This window comes from Malaclemys terrapin, chromosome 18 (assembly GCF_027887155.1).
Source record: "Malaclemys terrapin pileata isolate rMalTer1 chromosome 18, rMalTer1.hap1, whole genome shotgun sequence".
In the NCBI taxonomy this organism is placed as follows: Eukaryota; Metazoa; Chordata; order Testudines; family Emydidae; genus Malaclemys; species Malaclemys terrapin.
Genome location: NC_071522.1, coordinates 11,738,430 through 11,762,609, shown reverse-complemented (window position 1 = coordinate 11,762,609; position 24,180 = coordinate 11,738,430). Strand labels below are relative to the sequence as shown.

General features: G+C 42.2%; 2 protein-coding genes across 4 annotated transcripts in view; one reads left to right on the top strand and one right to left on the bottom strand.

Annotated features, from left to right (window-relative positions):
* Window positions 1-10,219, top strand: part of PITPNM3 (PITPNM family member 3) — a 361,048-nt gene extending 350,829 nt beyond the window's left edge. Inside the window, exons 17-20 of the mRNA XM_054008467.1 lie at window positions 438-587; window positions 1,521-1,704; window positions 2,901-3,029; window positions 3,832-10,219. Coding sequence (XP_053864442.1) covers window positions 438-587; window positions 1,521-1,704; window positions 2,901-3,029; window positions 3,832-4,140 — 772 coding nt within the window. The 3' untranslated portion in view covers window positions 4,141-10,219. The remainder of the gene's footprint in view (window positions 1-437; window positions 588-1,520; window positions 1,705-2,900; window positions 3,030-3,831) is intronic.
* PIMREG (PICALM interacting mitotic regulator) lies at window positions 10,109-24,147 on the bottom strand. 3 transcript variants are annotated; one of them, XM_054008470.1, is made up of 6 exons: window positions 24,054-24,147; window positions 19,231-19,567; window positions 16,737-17,092; window positions 15,781-15,876; window positions 14,043-14,089; window positions 12,413-12,501 (listed from the first exon to the last, which is right to left on the bottom strand). In XM_054008470.1, the coding sequence occupies exons 2-5, from the start codon at window positions 19,516-19,518 to the stop codon at window positions 14,059-14,061; spliced, it is 771 nt and encodes a 256-aa protein (XP_053864445.1). In that variant the 5' UTR covers window positions 19,519-19,567; window positions 24,054-24,147; the 3' UTR covers window positions 12,413-12,501; window positions 14,043-14,058. The 3 variants fall into 3 exon arrangements, with proteins under 3 accessions (XP_053864443.1, XP_053864444.1, XP_053864445.1); XM_054008468.1 differs by lacking the exon at window positions 14,043-14,089 and having other exon boundaries at window positions 10,109-12,501; XM_054008469.1 differs by lacking the exon at window positions 14,043-14,089 and having other exon boundaries at window positions 10,109-12,501; window positions 24,046-24,131.
* Between the last annotated feature and the right edge of the window lie 33 nt (window positions 24,148-24,180).

Here is a 24,180-nt window from a genome sequence, read left to right as displayed (position 1 = left end):
GCTGTTACATAGTGAGGTTGACTTTTTGCAAACATGCACAGTCAGAGAAGTATACATCGCTTTTTTCTATACAAGTGTGGATGCCTGATATTTTTAGGCTGCTTTAAAAAATCCAGGGCTAATTTTTATTTCTCAGTTGCAAAAAAGGACAAACCCTCCAGGACTTTATTGTATTGTCAGTGATTTTTGTTGTTGTCTTGCAGTGCTTTAATTGGATTTATGCAAATCTCACTGTTTTAGCCCAGTGGACTTGGAAAATTAGCTTCTTAAAGGGTCCCAACATCTTTACTTTCTGGTTTATAGTGGAAACCAGATAGTTGAGTCCCGTTAGGCTTGTGGAGCCTTGAATGCCTTGTCCCAGACAGACCTCATTTCTGGATTTCATTGTAATTCACAGAGTTTGAGTTCTGATGCTTTGCTTTGTTTTTCTTCTCCAGGGGCGACCAGAGCAATGCACTGAGTTACTTGACTGTGCTTCCCCCGGGAATGGAGTGTGTGGTGTTTAGCATTGATGGCTCCTTTGCAGCGAGTGTCTCAATCATGGGTAGTGACCCCAAAGTCCGAGCTGGGGCAGTCGACGTTGTCCGGTAAGGGACGCGTACACAGTGGTGTTTTTGGAGTCCCTGCCTCATCCCTTTTTAACAAAGGGGATCAAACTGGAAGCGAGAAATAATAGATTGTTCACAAATGTTATGGGTTTTAAGGCCCATAATTCTTTGCAGATACATTTTTGTATCATTCAGATATCCAGCTATACCTGATTTGCACGGATATTTACACATTTTATAGATGTTTAACTTCATGATTTCCACAGTAAATTGCACCAAAGTTAAAAGGCTGCCTCTGGGAAACATGGCCTAAAAGTGTATGGAGTCAATGGATAATTTTTCCATTTATTACTCTGATTATCAAAAAGGCTGGTGAGATATTGAAGGATTTTATGCCATAATGAATTTTAATCCCAAGGCATGATGTACCTTCCGCATGTAAAGCACTATGAGAATCAGTTTTAAGAACCACCTAATTCCTTCACTTAAGAAGTCAGTTAATGCTGCACTGGTCAAAGAATTGGGGTCTATCATTTTAAACTCAGTGCCCCTTGAACCCTCCTGAAAATGGAGTGATGAGCATCTCAGTTTCCCAGGCTGTGATTCTGCTCTTGTTGAAGTCAAAGGCAAAATTTCCATCCATTTCAAGGACAGCAGGACTGAATCCACAGGGTGCGGAATATTTAAGATGAATTATCCCTGGTGTTTTATACAACAGTATTTGCACAACTCTGCCTATTGCTCTTCCCCATTTCTCTTGAGGCATACAAATTATTGCATGTACACACCAGGATTTTAGCTATTAAAATCAGAAGCCTGACCCCATCCCAGCTAGCCTTTTACCTATTGAGAGATTATGCCTGGCTTTTCTTACATTGTTCCCATGTTCAGCAAAGATGTTCATTAAGATTAAAATGGATGGTGACTTCTCCCCCGCTTTCCACTCTCCCATGCTGCTTTTGCTTCTAACAGCCACTGGCAGGATCTGGGATACCTGATCATCTATATCACTGGCCGTCCTGATATGCAAAAGCAGAGAGTGGTCTCCTGGTTATCTCAGCACAACTTTCCTCAAGGGATGATTTTCTTCTCGGATGGGCTTGTTCATGACCCACTACGACAAAAGACTATTTTCCTCCGGAATCTAATGCAAGAGGTAATAGAGGCTCTTGTGTACATATTGAAATCGAATGATCAGTTGCTTGAAAATCAGATCTCTCTTGTCATTGTCAAAGGGGAGGGTCTCTTCCCCTTGGAAGGAAAAGACCATTGTTCATTACAAGGTATTTTGCTGTATCTTGGTTTCCTTCCCAGCATTCAGGTGCAAAGAAGGCTGCTCTGCCTTCTGAGGGTCTTGGATCAAGGCTAATCATTTTGATGATGCATATAAATAAATCCAGTAGCTATGAACAGTACAAGGTCAAATGTGTGTAGCCAAGCTATTGTCCTGATTTAAGAGAATCCAGTCAACGTGATGTCTGATAACGGCTGCACCCTTCCATTTGCTAACAGTACTGAAATTCCATTCCTTGTGCTGTGATCACATAAAATCCCCCAAAGCAAGGTTGGAGATCTTTAAGGATCTTAGTTGCTACAGGTTTCAGAGTAGCAGCCGTGTTAGTCTGTATCCGCAAAAAGAACAGGAGTACTTGTGGCACCTTAGAGACTAACAAATTTATTAGAGCATAAACTTTCGTGGACTACAGCCCACTTCTTCGGATATGCATCCGAAGAAGTGGGCTGTAGTCCACGAAAGCTTATGCTCTAATAAATTTGTTAGTCTCTAAGGTGCCACAAGTACTCCTGTTCTTTTAGTTGCTACAGGAAATGATGCTGGTTTCTCAGTGGGGAGCAAATATGGGTACAGACTAAGGTTATGTTGCTTTTGAGAACCTGGTCAGTCATGTTTATGGTTTGGATTCACATCCAATGGGAAAAATGTGGCTCATTTTCACACCTATAAATTGTGGATATTTTGCACTGCTGAAGATCAAACTTCCCAAGTATCCCTTGCTCCTATGGACCTTTCAAATGGAAATATTTTTATTGCAATTCTTGTTCAGCATCTAGAAATAAAGGGAGAGAGATTCTAAAAGGCCTGTGGGAGTTAAGCACCCAACTCCTCTTGGTTTTCAAACTAATCCTAGCAATTACTTAAAAATGCAGTCATCTTGCCCCTTTTACTGGCAAGATGTCTGATGTTTCTTTTTAACAAGGGCAAGTCTATAAATTTGGGTCAGTAACATCAGTTTATCTGGCGCTTCATCACAAAGAAAATGCCTGCTGTAAGATTTGTGGGTCAGCCATTCAGAGCATGTGCAATTAAAACAATATTTGCCTTGGTTCTTTCAGTGCTACATCAAAATTTGTGCTGCGTATGGCTCAATGAAGGATATTTCCGTGTACAATGTTTTGGGTCTGTCGCCTTCCCAGATCTACATAGTTGGACGTCCGACAAAGAAATACCAGACTCAATGTCAGGTATGTAACTTTTGCTAAAGAGTCAGTGTCTTTTGGGACATGCACAGGAGATGAAGAGTGAACATAAATCTTGTGTGTGGCCAGGACAGCATAAGTCCTAGAGGGCATTTTCATGCAGGAATGAACAGCAAAAGGCTTTTAGCATCTAAGGAATACAGATTGCTTGACAGCTGCATGTAGAATGTATGGCTGAATGGAAGGAGCAAGTTAAGATGCACAGCTATAATGTCTTAAATATTAGCATCTTCTGCCAGAGTGGTCCAAAATTAGTCATCCATGTGTTTTGATCAGGAGTATAGTTACTCTAAAGGAGGGGAGGGGTCTTAGCTCTAATTTTCCACCTCTCTAGAGCTTTCTTTTTATCCTTGCTCTGATTCTCATGCAACTCTGCTGCTGGACTCATGGGGAAAGAATGTTACTCATTTGGGCCCTTCTTGTGCGTTAGTATGAAAGGACAGATCCCAGAGAGGAGCAGGATCCCGCCCTCATTACAGTAGAGCTCGACAGCCAAAGTATGAGGAGATAAGTGCAAGTGGTAGAAAAGCCATTTTGTTCCCTCCATCTCAGAGAGTCTGGCCTCTCATGCCCATGACTTAACTAGTTACCCTGAAGTTGGAAACATCGCTCCAGAAAGGAGGCTGTGCCTAGTCAATACGCAATACCTGTGCGTTAGCGGGCACGAGAGCAGCGCATGCTGAATGCTTCACCACCACCCAAGAGCAGGGTTTGCTGGGGAGTCTGTCAGAGTGCTCAGGTGAATCATTAATGCAGAGTGTTTTTCTCTTTCCCTCCTCCGCTCCAGTTCCTCAGTGAAGGTTACGCGGCGCACTTAGCCTTGCTGGAGTTCAGTCTCCATTCACGGCCCAAGAAGAACAACTCCCGGATGATCTTGAGGAAAGGAAGCTTTGGCCTGCACTCCCAGCCCGAGTTTCTGCGGAAACGGACTCACCTTCGCAGGACTATGTCTGTGCAGCAGCCTGACCCCCCTTCGTCAAACCCCAAACCAGAGCGTGCCCAGAGCCAGCCTGAATCAGACAAAGATCACGACAGGCACCTGCCCCCCATAGCCTGGGTTCGAGGTGGGGTCCATAAATTTGAGTCTGCGCCTTAGGAAGCATTGAGGTGTAAGTCTTGGATGCTGGCCAATCAACCTGTAGGCATGAGGTGGGACACATAACCAGAGGCTTCCTTGCTCTGGAATCTGCCTTCTTAAACCAAGTAGGGAACTTTGTTTGTTCCTCTTAACATACCTATTCTACAATTTTAAATCCAGATCTAAAACTATCGCAAGTGCTTAACATCAAAACTGCAAAATATGTCTTAGAATTTTTTTTACAAGACACATTATAAAATGTGCAATAAGAGAAAAGCTGTAACAGGTTGATTTTACTCAAGGGAAGATGCTAAAAGGAGTGACGTCAGCTAATTAGTAACACCTTAAAAAAAACATAAGCGGGTAAAATGCGTGAAAGAGAAGGCTTACATTTTAAAACCCTAATGACTGTATCAATTGCTGCTATACACCTGAGAAAGTGTTATACACAGAAGGGAAGTGCAGGTGGAGTGGAATGTGGAAGGCAAACTCTTTGGGTGCCTTAAGCCCAAGAAAATTTCCTTTGGCTTATGGTGTTGATGAATGTGTATCAGCTCAAGTTCTGATCTATACATCTTATAAGTCAGGTAGCTAGACTTAAAATACCCACTGGAGAAATCGACTTATGAACCAAATCAAACACTTGATTGATTAAAAAAAAAAGTCTCTCTACTGCAGTCTGAAGGACTGATAGTGTTGCTATATACAAAGATCACACATTTTTCATGGAGCTTGGTGACTGTACAAATGTTTGAATTGCTTCAAGCAACAAGATGGGTTTGACCCTTTTGATACAAGACATGGATCCTACATGGGTAAGCTAAAGAAACCCCTCTTCTGTAGTGTCTCCAGAATTTTACAATGGATGAAAAGGAGTGATAAAATCATAACTGGTTTTATATGGGTAATTTTCTCCTTGTCACTGCTGTTTAAAGAAACTATATGCTATGAAAGTGTAGGTGCAGTTTCTGTTAAAACAAATCTTACTCTATTTAAAATACCCACATTTAAGCTTCATAGAAACTAGATGCTATGAAATTGCAGCTGCCAGTTAAAAGTACTCATTTTCTAATTATCAAAAAATTCCATTTAGATGGTCTCAGCTCACAGAGGTAAATTGTGTAGTCATTTTAGGATAGAAGCAAAGAGCCAGATCCTGCAAATTCTTACTCGTGATAACTCCTACTGAGCTGAATTCAGAGGAACTACTCAAACTTTTCAGGATTGGGTCCTAACAAGCATGTTTTCCCATCTTTATTAAGGTTGTAAGTGCTCATAAACCAGTTTTTAATCCTTAAAGAGGTGGTGTTCCTGAGCCTGGAAGAGTTTAAATAAAGTTACCCATTTTTCAAGTCCTATCCATCTTGAATGCAGGCTCAAATGAGCCTATTGGTTATTGAGACATAGTATGTAGAAGAAATGCTATGGGGAAACGACCATGAGGCAGTAGACGGAAAAAGGAAACCTGCATTATTTGAAGACCCCAGAGAGCAATGAGAGGTTCCGATGGGTGATTCCTCCCCAAGAAAGCAGCAAACTAGCTCTACCCGTGGAGCACCTTAGGTACATTTTTGTATTTTATTCTGTGGGAGGAATGCCAAAGTTACCTGCTCTTTTGTATTACACTTGTAATCAGTCTACATGCAAAAATTTAGCTTTACATTTCCTAGCAGCTCTAATAGCATTTCACATTAGCTTTGTTTCTCTTAAATTAAACTGGAGTGTTGAAGTTAAAATTAAGACACTAAATGTTTTGCAAACTCACACTAGTTAGGATCGGGTACTTAAGGTAACTGTTTTATTTATGTCCTTTGCTCAGTGTCTCCTTAGTGCCAGGTCATTTGGATATAAAAGCTGAATGTAAGATCCCCAAGAGCAACACTGAATAGTTTTTAGATTTACAAATGTCTTTTTCTGAGTAATGTCACAAGTCCTCTAACACACAGCACTTTAAATGGTTAAGTGTTCTGTCTTTGCCCTCTGTGTCCCTCTCTTCCACCCTCTGCAACCAGACTGAAATCACACAGACTCTAAAGCAGGGCAGAACCTAGCTCCCTGCACTAAACTGACTACTAGCATCAGTACGCATGGCTCCACAGACTTTAGTGGAGTCCTGGCTGCTTATCCCAGTGATGAATTTGGCTCTCTGCTGCTGCTCTAGGGGCAAGGAAAAGCAAGAAATGAAGATGGGTGGTTGGTGCTCAATCTCTATCTGATGCCTTTCTTCTGACTAACACGTACCAACAAAAAAATGCTCTCAGAACATACAGTAAAAAGCTTGCTACAGTGATCTACATCTGATCACTAATGGTTTATAGATTCAGCAGATTCACTGCTTTATTGTCCTTGGAGCAGTTTTATTTGCTTGGGGCTGTGGTGATTGGCCAATTGTTTTAGGCTCTCTTCACTGCAAAACCTCTGGGATACCCCAAGTTTAACAGGCAGGGGAGCATACGACTTTTCAGATTTGTCTATTGAGTTCCTACCTGTAATCGGATGGGCAGATCTAAAGGTGACAGTGATTGTTTAGCTCAAAATTACATTTTGTAAAGCAGCTCTGTGTTACAGCATGTACACTGCTGGTGATTATTGTGCCTGCTGTGCAATTCAAAGCTATTGTTGCTTTAGCTAATGTCTACCTCTATCAGCCACGAGGCTCCAAAACCAGTTATCCTATATATTTATCTAATTCTCCTATTATATAGATTTCTTTCCAGAATGAGATCTAGTTGGAATTTGTGTCCATCATTAAGGGAAATGAGCCTGAAAGCTATAACAATGTGTCTTTTAACTCAAATTTTTCATTAATACCTGGGTCTCTTGACTAGACGCCATTGTGCTGGCTTCTCATAACAGTAGAATAATTTAAGCAGTGAAATAAGTGCTAGTTTGTGTACATGATTAGAATGTCAGCATTTTAAATGTTACTACATACAGTATTAGAATTCAGCTGAAAATAATTAACTCCCCTACTTGGTTTCATGAGATACTGGAACTCATGTGGCCTTTGTATAATTCCAATATTGTTTATTGCTCAGGGATTGAATGTTTTACCCTCTGCTCACTGGTCCTCCAACTAAGCAGCTTTGCCAACAATCCCACAACATATTCAAGTTAGAGGTTAATGTTTCATATGAGTTGGAAACTGGTGTTCCAAAATTTCAGATGACTTAAAGCATTTGGGTTTTTTCCTGCTCTAGATTATTAGTCACTAAAATGGTGTCATCATTTCAGTGGGGCTGAGAGTATCCGTATGGTAAGAAGAATGACATGAAATCTCTGAACTAGCTAGGCCTACAAACAAAGTATTAAGTAAGTGGAAATTTGGGAACCCAGCTGTATATTAAAAGTTAGGTGTATGTCCAGGTAGCTCTCTTTTATGGATGCTGAGCTAGGACCAATTCTGTTAAATTGTCAATCCCTGTTATCGCCTAAAGCATTTGCTTCTTGCCAAATTGTTTACATGCCATGGTTCATAGGTGCAGACTTTCCTAATTCAGAGCCTGTTGAGTAAAGTGGAATTTCAAAATCAATTTAAGTCTTCATTCAGTTTTGCTTAAACTTTCAGCAAGGGGAGTAGTAGTGCTTTTTAAAATTTCATTCATTAGTAGATTGGGTTTAGGTATCAGTGTCTGTCTGTATCAAGTTACTACCAGATGTCCTTGCACACTCAAAACTAGCTGGGTTGTGAATTAAGACATCAATGGAAGTTTTGAGTGCTCACAGAACACAGGTTGAGCACATAAATAATTTCTGCACCTTAGTGCCTCCTGACTGCTTGATATGGAAAAGCACAGTCTTCTGCCCAGGTAAACTGAGGAAGTAATTGGAAATGTAAAATGTATTATAATATAATATTTTAGTGAGGAGTCATAGCAGTCAAAGTTAAATGCACAAGTAAGGTAGGCTGTGACTAGGAACACTTATTTCTCTGCCATGTTTAATGGACCCAGTTTATTACTGTAAAAAAAAATCTGATTAACTAGCAGTGGTGGACTGTTATCTGAGCTATTGTGAACAGGCACCTTCACAGCTGTGGTGTTTGTTGTGCGTGTGTGTATATTTACTGACTTCATAACAACCTATGAAGTTTTGGTAAAGCTTTCACAGCAAATTTGTAACCAATATGCATTTTTTACAATAGCTGTTTGGTCTATTTTGTTGTCCTGTTAAGTAAGTTTTGGGGGGGAAAATTAGCATTGTAAAAAGTACAGAATATTCCACAGACATGCATAGTAATGGTAATCCAAATTTGATGAGTATGTCACTAAGAAATGTTTAAGTACATGTTTGCCTACACTAGTGCTGTTGGAACAAAATCTTCTTGCTTGACCAAAGTATTCTTGTTTATTCTGTGGCATGTTTTATATCTATCCAGCCTACTATTTTGTTAGGTGTGAACTACACAGCATCCATTGTCCCTCTGTCACTGGGGCTCAAGAGTGAGCTGCCATTTTGATATGGTTAGAAAAGCATTAATCGTGTTCCATTTTCCACTATTTAGTACACCTAGCAGCCTTTACACTAGAGAGTTCCGACTTTAGTGAAGATAGAGGGCCCCCTCCTCTTATTTGCTACTGCTTTCAAAGTAGCTAGGGCATATTTCAGGAGTTATGGGGAGACAGAACAAGCCCTACGCTAAGAAAGCTTAATTTGTTTCATTAAGCAGTATTAGCCAAGATAGTGACACTTGTGTCAAACTCTCATGCTCTTGTGGGGCACAGAAAGCATGTAAACAGCCCTTGTAGCTGGTTCCACTTTGCAAAAGTTGTGTGCCTATGCATCTCTTTAAACAAATCCAGTTGTTTGCTTTTAAAACCAGATTATATGCAAATAGTCAAGAGCACTTTTCCCTATAAATAGGTTCCCAAGTAGAAAAAAAAGTTTGAGCACAAGAATTGTTTTTAAAGTCTGAATGTAAAACAATTGGTAAAGGACAATACTTCCCTCTAGTACAGCACTAAAAGCAAAAATGTTTTTTTTCCCATGCTATCCAAACCACAAGAAAGTTAACTGACACCATAAAAGCAACTTGCTGCTATTGTGTTTATTAATAGAGGTAAAGACATGTGTTTACATTATGTAGGATCATCTCCTCCTCTCACCTTTTCCTATTTAAGGGACTGAAAACTGAATGTGGAGTCACAGAATTTCCAGCTGGTTATTCCCTTTGGAGAGTGAAGAAATTAGGTGGCTGGGTGAAAAGAGGCCATATGACTAATGTGTCTGACCTCACTTGTCCCTGGAAGCATAGCTGTTCCAGAGGAGATTGGAGGGTGGGAGTGAGTTCTAACTACAGACTGGGGTGAGTATGAAAACTTACTCATTTCCCAGGCTACACAGAACAGCCAGCGATCCTGCTTGGAACATGGTGGAAGGGAGCTCCCTGTGGGAGTTGAAAAACAACAACACAGCTGACACTCCTCCTCTTGGCTCAGATCCATGAAAAGGGGATGAGGATCTGGCCTGTAATTAGACAGTATTCCTTTAAAACTGGCCCTGCTTTTGGGAAGGGGTGGAAAAGTTTGAGTTAGCCTCTCCTTACCCAGAAAAGCACTGGGCGAGTGGTGAACATCTCAGAGCATATTGACTGCTAAGTACAGGCGGGTTTACATGTGGAATGGAACACTAAAAAGGAAAAGTTGTGGAGAGTAACAAAGAAAAGTTAGGGAAAACAGCAAGTTTTAAATATTGGAAGATACTCCTGGGTCTAGAAGGGTCAGGAATGGCAGTCTCATGGCAGAACCCCAACCCCAACGCATACTTATTTTTCTATTTACGTGGGAAAACAAAACGTCTACTTATAACAATCCCTGTGAGGAGACTTGAAATTGTACATGGTCTTTGAGTCTACAGTTTTACTAAGTGTATACTTTTAAATAGTGTGTCCGTGGGAAGGTTCTATCTATGGTGACAAATGTTTATATTTCTTATGGCTGCCTTGTAAAAATTAAAAAAAACCCTGTACAATAATGAATTTCTTAACATATGAACTAAGGAGTAAGATTTTTACAACTGGTCTAGATTTTGATGTGAGCTGGTTTTTAAAATCTTATAAAAAGCTAGTCACTTAAATAAAAACCTTCTTTGCCTTTAAGTGGACAGCGTTGTGGGTTTTTCTTTACATTGCTGTGGGAAAGCTCCCCGGCCATTGTACCCATTCTGAACAAGTTGATCAGGTGTATAATTCCAAGACCTACCAAATGGCATGTTAGTTTTGAGCAGCTGTATCTACCATGCACTTAGTCAAAATAGAGAACTCTAGATCCTCACCTGCTGGAAGGCAGCATTGCCAGCAGAGCTTCAAGCAGAAAAAGGAGATGGGCAGGATTTTTCCAAAATGCAGGTTCTTTGTCCCTTAGCTACACACCCCGGGCAGTCCCCTTGATTTTAATTAATTAGTCAAAACCTAATAGATACAAATGCTGTGTGTGCACTGAGAAAAATGACAAAAATAAACATTTCTCCCACTTACAAGGTGAATGGTAATTGGGGGTTGAGGTTTTTCTTAAAAAGGGGCAGTGGCAGGGAGTCTGAAAATAGCATTCAACAAGACATCACTATTATGAAAAGTCTATTTTGTCAAGGATCAGTACATACAAGTAAAACTTCAAATAAAAGCTCTCCTCTGGCTTAAAACAATAACCCTTATCTACATTTTAAATCCAAATAGGAAGGGGTTCCAGCCCAGTGTTACAAAATTTTACCTTTTAAACAGTCTGGTTTGTCAACAGGCAAAAAAAAAAAAAAAGGTAAGTAAATCTCAATTTAAATATAGCTGGAGCAGCATTCAGGCAGGATTGCTTACAAAATTTGGACTTCGATACCACTAAAATATTTTAGGGAGAATGAAGCAGGGCAATATTGTAGCCAATAGTAAGTGGCAACAGAATTCATATAAACAGCCATAAAGATTAAACCTTCTAAATGTCAATATTTTGTAGTGGCACACCGACTCAGATTGCTTTAAAGACAACAAACACCCCTTTGTTTACTTATTCTCTTTAGAAAAAAGCTACAGCTCAAGGAACAGCATTGGGGCCGAGTTCTAGAAGTTTATGGAAAACAGGACTCCTTCGCTTTGTTGAAATGTTAGAGAATTAATATTTTGCTAAACTAAGATTACCTCTATTATAGAGCCTGACATTCTTATTTTGATATAAAAAGCTATTAGAAACACGTAACTAGTGCCATTGCACAAAAATAAACATTATAATAAGCAACAAGTGTTACTTCCAACTTTAGTATATTAACTGTTAGTGTCTTCAGTTGTGTGTACATGTTCCAAGAGCAATATTTACCTCACCGTTGAGATGTCTTATAGTAGTAGCATGAAAGACAAATGAAGCCTCAACTGTTAGCAGTTCAAAATGAAACTAGTTAAAATGGAATAGATACATTAGTTAGTTGAACCCTGTGAACTGTGCAGGGGGCATCACACATTCTGACTTCAATCACCTAGGGTTTATCTACACAGGCACCTTTCCGAGAGCTAATCTGAACAAACCAAAGGCATGGATTAAACAGTTGCCTTGATTCAATTTATCTTAATTCACTTTGGCAGTAATTTCTTTAACTCCAGTGTCACTCTGGAGTAACTACAGAATTCCATGATTTTTATTTAGCCCCCCATGTCAACCCACAGTAACTGAAATCACAGCCAGACACCATTTTGTAGACTATGGTTTTGGCACACAGCATAAAGTCTTCAGAAGCACTTAAGGCCACTAAATCCCATTGAAATTCAATGAAATTCATGCACTTTGGAAAAGCATAGGCATTGGTGCTTTTTTAGTTTCCAAAGCTCTGTAGAAACTTAAAGTCCTCAACATCTCATGAGGGAGGTATAGGAAGCAAGTATCCCCAATGTCACAGATCAGGAGTCAGACACTGATACTATTGTCTTTCCTTAAAATCATTGAGTAGTAGTTAGCTCAGCCCTAAAGTTCAATACACTGGACCATGCCTGTCCCATTTGAAAGTGCTGGTTAAGTGAGTTCAGTTGCTGGGCAATACCACAGGGGTTGTCATGTGATATACTTTAATATAATCCCTGCCCCACTGGCAGGAGAAATCCATGGAAAGCTAAACCTGAGCTGAATTGAAAGGTAGCATTCTAAAAATGGTTAATGGCTTATTCAAAGCACAGTCACTTAAATCCAAACAGACAATACACCCCTCCAACTCCCATAGATAGTTAATCCTTCATTTGCTCACACGTTGTTAATACTGTTTAAAGCCATCTCAGTCCAAGTGCCAACTGCATGCTGCAGCCTCCTCGCACGCCGTCTGAAAGCAGATTGGGAGAGTTTCCGAGACAGATGCACAGATCGCAAGTTTTGTGCCATTAGATGCTGATAATTGGATATCGCTTGTTCTCTGCAAAGAATAAAGGAGTGTAATTAATACAACAGAGTAATGGGCAAGGTTAAATAATTGGTTGTTCAGTATACGCAAGCTGCTGGAAAGTGGGCAGAAATCAGGAAACAGTGTGCCTGGTATATTGAGCAGATTTTATGAAGGCCATTAAAAAAAATTCTCACTTCAGTCATGTTTTATCTGCTATGATGTGTGGTCGGCAATAGCAGCAGACAGCTTAAGCAGCATGATAGATAAGGGGTAAAAAACATTAATGGGGATGGTCTAATTTTGCTTAAATGTTAAACATTATATGAATAAGTGAGTGTCTAACCTAGCTTTTAGGTCAGTGCTTGTTTTGTGAAGGGTGAGGGAAAGTTTAAAAAAAAACAAAATAGCCATTGTCTATGCAAGTTTATTTGCACAGGGCCTAATTGGAGGAAAAACTCCATACTCCTCCTCATGGCTAGTAGAGATCAGAAGGTAGAATTAGTCTCTACCTTAGAGTTGCTAAGTATGGTACCCCCTTACCAACATTAAGTTGTAAAAGTCATGGGCTTTTCCAACAGAAATAGAGAAGATCTTCAAACCAGGAAGTGAAGGTGTGTAAGTATGCAGTAAAGTGAAGTGAATTGCTAGCATGCATTACCATTGGAAGTAACATGCTGAATCAACTGGTCATTTAGTGGTTACAGTCCCCCCACTTTCTACCATGCGACACTACAGGCATTCATGCCCCAGTGTGTTTGCGTATTTGTTCCTAAGTAAAACACCTACAGCAACTCACACTACCCCTTTCAATAAAAAAATTCCAGCATACAAACCTTCAACACAATGATGTAAACCTTTAAAGATGACACAGTGCAGCTTCAAGTGAAGATAAATGCTTAAATTAAGGAATTCCCATAGCAAATCTGTTAATGGGAAGGTTTGGAGAAGTGATGCTGAAGACATAACGTTCAGAAATTTACAGTGGAGAACCTTGCTTGTTCCAGAGCCACTTATATGCAATTGCGGTATTTAAACACCAGGTAGAAAGATGTCAACTGCTGCTATTGACAAAGCAATATCTTAACAGTTAGACATTAAAAATGGTCACACACACACACACACACACACACACACACACACAAATTAGGCAAGTCAGAGTAACACTTTTCTGACATGCTTTACATTGTTAGTGAGTAACCAGTGAGAACTGAAGTGACAAAACATTAGTACCAGATGTTTTCTGGTCTGGGGTGAGAAAAACAGCTATTTGCACAGAAGTCAAACTATTGTTTCAGTGCAAACCCACACAGGGCTCAGTGACCTATAATCACCAGCTGAAGCTGGGTTTGATGGCTGCACCGCATTACAACTGCAGCTAAGAGAGGCATGCACAGCACTGGTGACTGAGAAAACAGCCTGTGGTTCTCTACATTAGTAAGTAAGTTTGTTTTTTTTAAGGTGCTCAATAAAGTTTATGTACTTGTTCCCTTGAAAACAGCTGTTTTTCTCCATTCAGCCACATGCAAGTGAAGTAAGTATATTCAAAGCAAGCTTAAGAACAACAACTTTACCTGGTTGGTACTATCCTCAGTTACGAATGAGAGAAACTGTCATATCACTAACAGATGGAAGAATGAATATTAGGAATGAGGCTTTAGTGAACTTGAAATGGTTACAATCATTTAATTGACACACAGCTCTTTCAGGATTGTGTCCACACCTGATCAGCTGAAAATGTGACCCATATGAAAAAAAATGATTGGGGTAGAGAGAAATAGTTGGAATTGTACAGATTTCCACAAGTCTTTCTGAGGCAAGTTATCTGGAACGGTCGTTCTCAACCAGGAGGCCACAAGCAGCTTTCAGGGGGTCCACCATGCATGGCTGGCATTAGACTTGCTAGAGCCCAGGGCAGAAAGCTGGGGCCCCAAGCCCCACCACCCGGGGCTGAAGCCAAAGCCTGAGCAACCTAGCTTTGCAAGACCCCCTGTGGAATGGGGCCCTGGGCAATTGCCCTGCTTGCTAACCCCGGCCCTGGCTTTTATATGCAGAAAACCAGCTATGGCACAGGTGGGCCATGGAGGTTTGTTTTTTTTTTTAGCATGGGGAGGGCTTAAAGAAAAAGGTTGAGAACCCTTGATCTAGAAGGTATCTAGTACTAAGCTACATCCAGATGCTTGTGTTATCTGCAAGACAGGGCCCTGTAGTCTAGATATAGTCCCCTGATGATGCAGAATTTGTAACCAGATCCAAGTAGAATTAAGCTGCAAGATTTAGGCTTAATGATAAGTGTTCTTTAAGAAGAACTTGAGAAGGTTTAGGATATTACTGTGGTATCAGACTTTAATTTGAAAACTCTTACCACACTGCACTTTGAAGATGCTCATTCTAAATGAGGTAACTATTACAAAAACACAGCAATCTCCCACATTTCAAAAGCTGCTTAAGTTAGAATCACTGGGCAAGAATTTTAGTTCCTCTTAGAAAAAGGCTCCCACACCAATATTTTTTTTACTGGGGATGGACAACACCAACACAATAAAACTTTCTTATCTTGTTACCATTTTGATGATCCCTGTGAAACAAGTTTGACCTGCAATGCTTCAGGCCTTTCAACCTGAAATCTAGTTAATTTCAAAGTGAATTAGGAACAGCTTCAGTGAATACACCTGCCCCCACGTCACCCTGCCACTAAGTTATTTTCCTTTTTTGATAGGGTTTTTCTTTCCCACAATTGTGTATGGAAGATCTTCAACTAGAAGGGAAGATTGTGATAATGACTATACATGCAGTTGTGAAATGCACAAGCCAAACTAATCCTAGGTGTTACTTGGATCTGAATCAAATTTTCAGGCAACATTCAAAGAATCTTATTGAAATGAAAGTCAAGTGCCTATACAATGAGATTCTAAGAAGCCTCTATTGGCCCCATTCCGGGCTATTAACCCACCTAGAACTGCTGCAAGGAGTTACCAGGCAAGATATAGTATTGGAGGCTGAGTGTGGTGGGGAGGATTCTGATTTTACAGCAAGCAGCATGTAATCAAGGAGAATGTTTGTTACAGGCTTCAGTGGAGCTGCAAGCCAGTCTGCAGCTGTCTAACTATGCAGTGTCTTAAAGCAGAGAGTTAAGGCATTTCTATTGCTCTCACTCATCTTGATGACGAGCTGCGAGGGATCATTTCATTTATATTTAGCAGTATCACTGACTCAGGATTGGAGAGGTGAATCTTTGGCGATACCATCCTCTGCTGCACAGGATGCATTAGAGGAGAAACAAACATCTCCCCCGATCACAATACTGCTTACCTCTCCTCTCTCACAATGACATCATCGAACACCTGAGAAAGACGTTTCAGCCGGCGAATTCCCATAGAGACTGAGTCTAACTCGCAGTCAAACTCTCTGAAGGGAGAAAGCAGCATGCAATTAGAGGATTCAAAGGTTACAGAGGTGATCTAGCCCAGCCCCCTACCACTGCAGAAGTATCTACAGTATATACCCTAGTGCTTCTTCTGGTCAAATTTTAAGCCTCTAGCCACCGCTCCCCATCCCAATGTTCAGCCTTAATCATGCCTTAACTCCAGTCACATCGCATCTAGAAAAGATAGTCTCATAGCTAAGGCACTGGACTGGGATCCAGGAGGCATGCCTGGAACTCCCAACTCGGTCTTCACCTGATACCTTGGGCAAGGCACGATCTCCGCACTTCATGAAATATTTTTTCTCCCCACAACTCTTTGTCCACTCTCCAGGGCAGGGGGCCATCTGTCTGTTTGTACAGCACCTAGCACCACAGGAGCCCCGGTCATGGGCCAAGACCCTAGATACCACCACAATACAAATAAATAATTCTGGGAAATGCAGAGCAGAGTAGGACGAATCGATACCCAAGTGATTTATCAAACAAACAGCATCAATGAACAATTTAGAAGGTTAACGTTTCTTTAACTCAAGCCAGACTGGAACTGGCATAATTACATGATGTAAACTTAATATCACCCTCCCACTGGATGGGGATGGTGCAAGAGACCTCACTGGTCTGTCATCATGCAAAATTAAGTTTCCACGACCTAGTTTTATGCCATACACTCTCTCTCTGTAAATAGGTGCACGTAACAACTTTATTACCTTCCTAACCATTAAAACAGCACATTGTTTCAGTGGGAAAGATTAGCAGTGCTCAGCTGGTGTCTCTCAGGTAGCCAGACACGCTAGTCACAATAATAAAACAGCAATAGGCATTACAAATGATTGCAGCTTGCCTCTTTCTGCTGGCAGGCATAGGTGATGAATATGGGCTCTTTAGAGCTGCTGCTCTCCTTGATCTCCGGAGAGGGACAGCTTCTTTTCCAAGCCAGTAAGAGAAACTCCTCCATTCTTTCCCCACCAAGCTCTTTGCAGATCTGGATGAAAGGGAGGCTCTCCTGCTGTACCCAGGGGTGCAAGTGGGACCAGACAATGGGGTGGGCATTGTGGCCAGTCTATTCTTCCGACTAGGAGTTCGAGGTGAAGTGCTTCTCTTCTTGGCAGAGCAAGTGATGCCACTTCTCCTTGCAGGGGCTTTAGCTGGAGAGATGATTAGCGATTGCGTGCGGTTTTGGCAGGACTTCTGTATTTTCTGCAAGGCAGACATATCTGGGATTATGAACTGCTGTCTACAATATGCCAGCTCAACAAAATCCCAGGGCACGTGAACGCTCGCTCTCAACCCCAGCTACAATTCTTAGAGCCAGACTTGCAGGGGGTCAGACCAGATGATCATAATGGTCCCTTCTGACCTTAAAGTCTATGAGACTGGGCGGATGCACGTCTGTCATTGCTGCTAAAGCCTCTTCCCTCGGATCACACTGAAATAGAGCGGCGTGCTTCATTTGATCCATTAGTCTTTGGGATTGATCCTGCTCCCACAGGAGCCCTGGACAAAGTTCTCGTTGATTTCATGTGGAGCAGGATCCCCCCTGCCTTTAGGGCCTGTTAAAGATGCCTTTAAACTGAAGGCCTTTGTTTAAAGAAGAGCAGCACAAAAGCTTCCCTTTGCTGCCCTGCTAACATACCTCAACCTGCAGGGCTGTCCCCTGGGCTTCCAGTCTACTTGCAAACTCTGAGTCATAGCAGGTTGTGCTCCTGGCTAGCAGCATTTCCTAAAATAGCTTGTGCAACCTAGCATAGGATGCATGAAAAATTCATCAAAACTCCCCATTGGTACAACTCCAATATTGCTGGTCCCATGAGACAAGTGCTCAGGCCTGATTCGGCAGCCTTTACACAAGCAACAACTCCTTGCTGCCAGTGCTTGGCATTTCATCTGCAAAATAAGCTTAGAGTTAGCAGGAAGCACTTATTGCAAGTTCTTCCCTCTATGTGCATGCCATTATAGGAACAATTCATAGTTAGCGAGAATACCAAGGTCATGCCATCTGTTTAACATATGGGGCTAGTGTTTTGCTATTTCTAAATCTATTCCCAGGATTTCCACTGCTTCTCTTTGCTTCACTGAATTTAAAAGGGTGCAAAGACTATGTTGCAAGAGAGATGCTGGAGAAGTCTCACTCTAGGTCACATGGATATAAAGAACAGCGACTTTGCAGATCAAGGACTAAATTCCTGCAGGATCTTCAGGAATGGTATTTGATATTTTCCCTCACCACTCCAAACTAGAGCCCTGAAACCGGACCTGAACCCAAAGGGACCCGACTACACGTGTCCGGGTCAGGTCAGAAAACAACCCAAGACTCTCAGCGTCAAGTCTGTCCGTAAGTAGCTGCGTGTCCTGTTCCCATTGACCGCTGCTGCCTCTCAGCACTGTGTGCTGCGGAGCCCAGGTGCTGGGAGTTGCAGGGCCCTTCGCTCTGAGCACAGAGTGAAACAAGGCTGTGGCGGCTGGCAGGAGAGGGGCACTATCCTGCTGACCCAACAGGCAGGAGGCAGACAGAGCATGAAGCCCCCACCATGCTGAGCTCCAAGGATGACGCACATTGATGGTTGGGTCTGAAAACGACGCAACACTTGGACTTGGGTCAGCAATTGGCTAATCGGTTTTAGATCAGGCTTTAAAACTTAGACCTCTTCTCCATGTGCAGTCTAGTTAAGGCTGTACATTTTTAATAGCCCTGATCTTTAGGAGTTTCGGTAAGGTATGTCTTTGTGAACCCAGTCAGTCCATATTCTATGAAATCAGTAGAATACCAGGTTTGGAAGGGACCTCAGGAGGCATCTAGTCCAACCCCCCTCTCCTCCCCCTGCCTCCAAATACAGTATAATTAAAGTCCCACATTTCTCTCACCCCTGAGCTCTAAGGTTTCCATAAAGCATGTTCTTTGAGAGCCCAGAAAATCCATTAGTTTATCAGGTCTCCTTCATTTACTATTTTTAAAGTGTCTCTCTAGATATGTCCCACGTAATGCAGTCTGGGATAGGGAAAGCGGTTTTACAGTTGCTGGAGATTTTGCTCAAAATAACGTGAGCAAGACTTTTTTTTTTTTTTTTTTTTTTTTGCATATTCTTCCTACATGTCACTTTCCCTTGTTTGTGCAAAAAGCTTGTTTGTGCTGCTCTTCTTTCTCTATGGCAACCAGCCCGCTATATATTATAAAGCATGTACTAGTTATAAAATACAGACACTATGTCTGGCATTAAAGCACTTTGCGATCTACGGCTGAAGTGTGCTGTATAAAAGAGCTAGGTATTATTAGTCCTGAAACAGGACACCAGCTATGAACAGAACTGCCATCCATAGTACATTACAAGGATCATTACCTGGGACACTGTTCCAAAAGCATTTTTTGCTGTTCTTGTGATAGCCCGGAAGGTTTGTCGCTTCTCTTTCGCTTCCAGACTTTCCCAAGTTGGATTCTCACTGAGGTTCATCTCCACTTGCTTTAAGGGCATTCGCTTTCTCAGAGACATGCGGAGGGTATTGAGAGAGCTTGAAGAAGGCTTCTTTCTAAATTTGTCAGGCACTGGACTCTCATTTTCAAAGTCAGCCAGTAGCTGGTGGCTCCTCCAGCCAGTTGTAGCCCCGACACTTTGGAACACAGATGCCATCACTCTTCGCTTCTTGGAGTAGTCTTGGTTCAAAGGGGATCAGACAAAGCTGTGAAAAATAATGCACCGAATGAGAACACAGCCCCAACACAAATCAATCCAGATAATAAAACATACTGCACAGCACATTCAACAGGTTGTTTGAAAGGAGCCACCCTCATTTCCCAAAATTCCTCCAAAACGTGAGACCAGCAAAAAGTTCCAGGCTGAGCATCTTTGACTGGTTTAAGAGGAAACACTGTCCATTTCTGTAACTACCTATGTTTTTTGAGAAAAAGAAAAAGATGTAAACAGGAACTTTCCCCCAGGTGTTCTGTACAAGACTACAATTGGAGGAGAAAACTGGTTAAAGCTCTGACAGCCAATAGAAGTGATTCATTACTAGTCAAACAGTACTTTGGGCTTCTATTTCTATTCAGTAAAGATTCCAGTCTTTCACACCACTCTGATTTTACTTTTCCCCCCACAGGCTCTTTATCCCTCTACTTCCCATTGCCAGCTACTTTCATCAGTCCCGGTGAATCATAAGACCAAAGCTTACTATACAAGACTAAAGATATGAATACCTTGTAATGGCAAGAGTTTGTTATGTCCGTCATCTTGAGATTGTCCTAAATTTGGAACTTGGCTAATTAGATCACTCCCTTTTGAGGTACCAGCTGAAGTCACAACTACAGTAGTGTGCGCACATAATGGATAGGGAATGGTGTTACCAGCAAAAGAGATCTGCTACAGGTTATAGAAATCAGGAATGCATTGTTAACTATATAGTAGCTTGCTCAAAATTATTTGGGAAATCATCTTTAAAATTACTTTCACGCTTGCTAATAAGCAAGCCACCCAGGGCGAATTAATGAACTGTGTCAATTCATAAGCACACTGTTTAGAAAAGCCAGGCGATTGCATCCAAATGTGATCTGAGATAAAACTGAACTAGCTTTCTCAACGCCTCACTGCATATTAATAAATGCACTGTAGTGCATAAGCATAATGATGTCTTAATGCAGGAGTTCTCCAGTTTTTAAAAGCCATGCTGCACATCTTAGTAAAGAGTTTCTTGTAGATACCTTCCCACCCCTACACAATCTCCTGGACCCCTTCCCCTCATGCTAACATGCCCTCATCAACTGCAGCACTTGGTTACGTGAAACAGGAATAGTAGAAAAGCATTTAATATATTTTTAGCTTCTTTAAATGCAGTTTTGCACATGGGAATGATGATATACCAGCACCATGTGATCAATCAACTCTCCAGAAACCTGTTTGATAACCCGTGCCTTACTTAGAGACCTCACTTCAGCAAGCCATTAAATCTTTGCCGAGAAGTGGTGAGAGACCAATTTGTTGTGTGCATTCACACAGTGGAGCGCGGCATGAAGGTGAGCGAAATGCAGATCAAAGGGCCTCTCCTATTATATTCTGATTCTCAAGAGTCAATGTCCCAATGGGTGTTGCATGTTATGTTCTTTGCACAGTAGCTGGAGTGTGCGGCAAGTTCAATTATAAACTGCTACTAACAAAGTGTTTTCAGCTTCTAAAATGTGCAGTTTCTGGGTGCTAAAGACAATAATAGACAGTTTCAAGTCAATTGATAAAATTTACCTTTGATTTTCTCTGACAGTAGCTTTATATACCTCTGTTAAGTTCCTGACCTACTCTCTTCCAGGATACACACTTCTGTACCCAGTGCTGTTTAATACAGCTGTGGCCCTGTGTATCAATCCTTCTGTTATTCTTCACTGAGAGTCTTGCAACAAACACCAGAAGCGTAGTGAATATAAGCAGTTCAAATGCCCATCTCAGATATCTTTTTACTGGGGTTCTCCTACCGAATACAGTCACCACTGGATGTGAGCAACAAATAACCCCACAGCTGTATCCTCTGCGCTCACACACGTTCAGTCATTTACAGTAGTGTCCAAAAAAATTCTCAGAGGCCCACTGTCACACTGTTTAATCTGCTCGTCCTTTTTGGCCTTATCTAGTCTGATCTCCTGTGTATCACAGGCCACTTAGCACCCACCCATTAAACCCAATAACTGAAATTAGACCAAAGTATGACAACCTGAGACTAGATTTATGCCACAGGGACCTAGGGGCACCAATGTCTGAGGCCCCCACCCCAGTGTCACAGAAGGCAAAAAAATAAAAATCCTGAGGTGTCTGCCAATCTGACCTGAGGAGAATTCCTTCCTGGCCCCACATCCTGAGATTGGTTAGATCCTGAGCACGTAAGCAAGAACAAGACAGCCAAGCACATGAGAGAGAGAGAGAGAGAATGCTCAGTGGCACCTCAGAGCTTTGTCCAGTGTCCTATCTCTAGCTGTGGCCATCTCCGAGGCTTCAGAGGAAGTAGATCAAAACCAACTCATCCATAATACATTATGTGGGGGATGGGCAGGGTAGAGAAGGAGAGAATCCCGTCCTGACTCCTGTAGGTGGCTGGCTAAAACCCTAGTCCCAAAAACCCATCCTTGAGGAACTCCATGACTAACCTCTCTCTAGTCCAATTCATCTTTCACCAAAAACTTACAGCTTTCTCCCCTTCAGCCAGTGCCTGATCCACCTTACAATTTTTGCACCGATCCCCAATAGTATCTAATTATTTCTCATGTGGTACTGTGTCAAATGCTTTACTGAAGTCCAAGTGTATTAAATCTACTGCACTTTCCTTACCTTTAAAAAAAAAAAAAAAAAAAAAAAAACCCGCAACTATTTTCTCAAAGAAGGAAATCAAGTTAGTCTGGCATGATCTACCTCTAGTTAACCCATGTTACATTACACCCTTTACAGTAGAGCTTCAGAATTACAAACACCAGAGTTACAAACTGACAGGTCAACCATACACCTCACTTGGAACTGGAAGTATGCAATCAGGCACCAGCAGAGACAAAACAAAAACAAAAAACAGCAGGAAATACGGTGTTAAACTACTACTAAAAAATTAAGGGAAAGTTTAAAAAATATATATATTTGACAAGGTAAGGAAACTGTTTCTGTGCTTGTTTCTTTTAAATTAAGATGGTTAAAAGCAGCATATTTCTTTTGCACAGTAAAGTTTCAAAGCTGTATTAAGTCAATGTTCAGTTGTAAACTTTTGAAAGAACAACCATAATGTTTTGTTCAGAGTTACAAACATTTCAGAGTTATGAACCTCCACTCCCGAGGAGTTTTTAATGTTGAGGTTCTACAGGACCTCCATAAACTCCCTCACAATTTGTTCTAGGCCAATGGTTCTCAAACGTTTGTACTGGTGACCCCTTTCACATAGCAAGCCTCTGAGTGCAACCCCTGCCCCCAATAAATTAAAGACACCTTTTTATATATTTAACACCACTATAAATGCCGGAGACAAAGCGGAGTTTGGGGTGGAGGCTGACCGCTCACGACCCCCCATGTAATAGCCTTGCAACCCCTTGAGGGGTCCCAGTTTGAGAACCCCTGTTCTAGACCCTTTGTACACACATCCTGGAAGTGCTCACAATAGAAGACCAAAAGCAGACAGGGCAAGTAATCTGTAATGAACTCTCAGATTACACCACCCCTTCTTAGCTTTTATATAGCACTTTGATATCTACAGATAAAAGGTACGTCTGTACCGTTATTCCACATTTGATAGAGAAACTGAGGCACAGAGCAGGACATCACCCACAGTCATTCAGAGGCACGGACAGAAGCCAGCATAGGTGTTAGAACAGGGGTCGGCAACCTTTCAGAAGTGGGGTGCCGAGTCTTCATTTATTCACTCTAATTTAAGGTTGTGCATGCCAGTAATATATTTTAACGTTTTTAGAAGGTCTCTCTCTCTATAAGTCTATAATATAGAACTAAACTATTGTTGTATGTAAAGGTTTTAAAAATGTTTAAGAAGCTTCATTTAAAATTAAATTAAAATGCAGAGCCCCTGGATCGGTGGCCAGGACCCAGGCAGGGTGAGTGCTACTGAAAATCAGCTCGCGTGCCGCACGGGTGCCATAGGTTGCCTACCCCTGGGCTAGAACAAGGGGCGCTGCCGCACCCCCCGGTTTGAAGGGGTTTCCATCATACACAGGGTTCACAGTTTGGTTTAATGGCGCTCCGCACCCCGACTACACACACTGTTCTGGATCGGAGCTGGCCTGAGCCCCAGGCCAGTCCATACGAGCAGGGGCCAGGGGATGGCTGGCAGAGTCACGGTTCTACCTGGTAGCAGGGACGATGGCGGTGGGGCAGGACCGGGGGAAGCCAGGGCTGGGGATGCTGGCACGGGGAGCAAACAGCTCGCCAGCCAAACCCCAGCAGCCAGGGCACAATGCAGAGGCGGAGGGCTTGGCTGGAGCCCAGGGGGGGCCATGCCCCCCCACCCCGCCCTTGGCCATGGGTGAGGCGCCGGCTGCTTCCCAGCCCTTTGTTCCTGGAGGGCCCCGGGCTTGCAACACTGTAGCGGCTTCAGCTTCCTCCCTCCCCCCGGTAACCCCGGCGGTCCCCCAGCCGCCGCCGCAGGGAAGGGTCCCCCCACCCAAGGCTGCCCCCTTGCACCAGACTGACCGACTCACCCGCCGCTCCCAGCCCGGCCCCACTTGCACCGACTGCTGCCCGGTGAATCTTCAATCGCCTGCGGATTTAAATTGCGCGCTGTTTCCTTCCTCCTCTAGGATTGGCTCGCTCCTGTCTCCTCCCGGG

Bases quoted from the DNA above. Each gene is read 5' to 3' on its own strand.
- PIMREG (XM_054008468.1), bottom strand. From the start codon at position 19,518: ATGGCATCTGTGTTCCAAAGTGTCGGGGCTACAACTGGCTGGAGGAGC. The intron at 17,093-19,230 runs GTAATGATCCTT...TCTGCCTTGCAG, and splicing joins CTTTTGGAACAGTGTCCCAG to AAAATACAGAAGTCCTGCCA. The intron at 12,502-15,780 runs GTAAGCAGTATT...TATTCTTTGCAG, and splicing joins GTCATTGTGAGAGAGGAGAG to AGAACAAGCGATATCCAATT.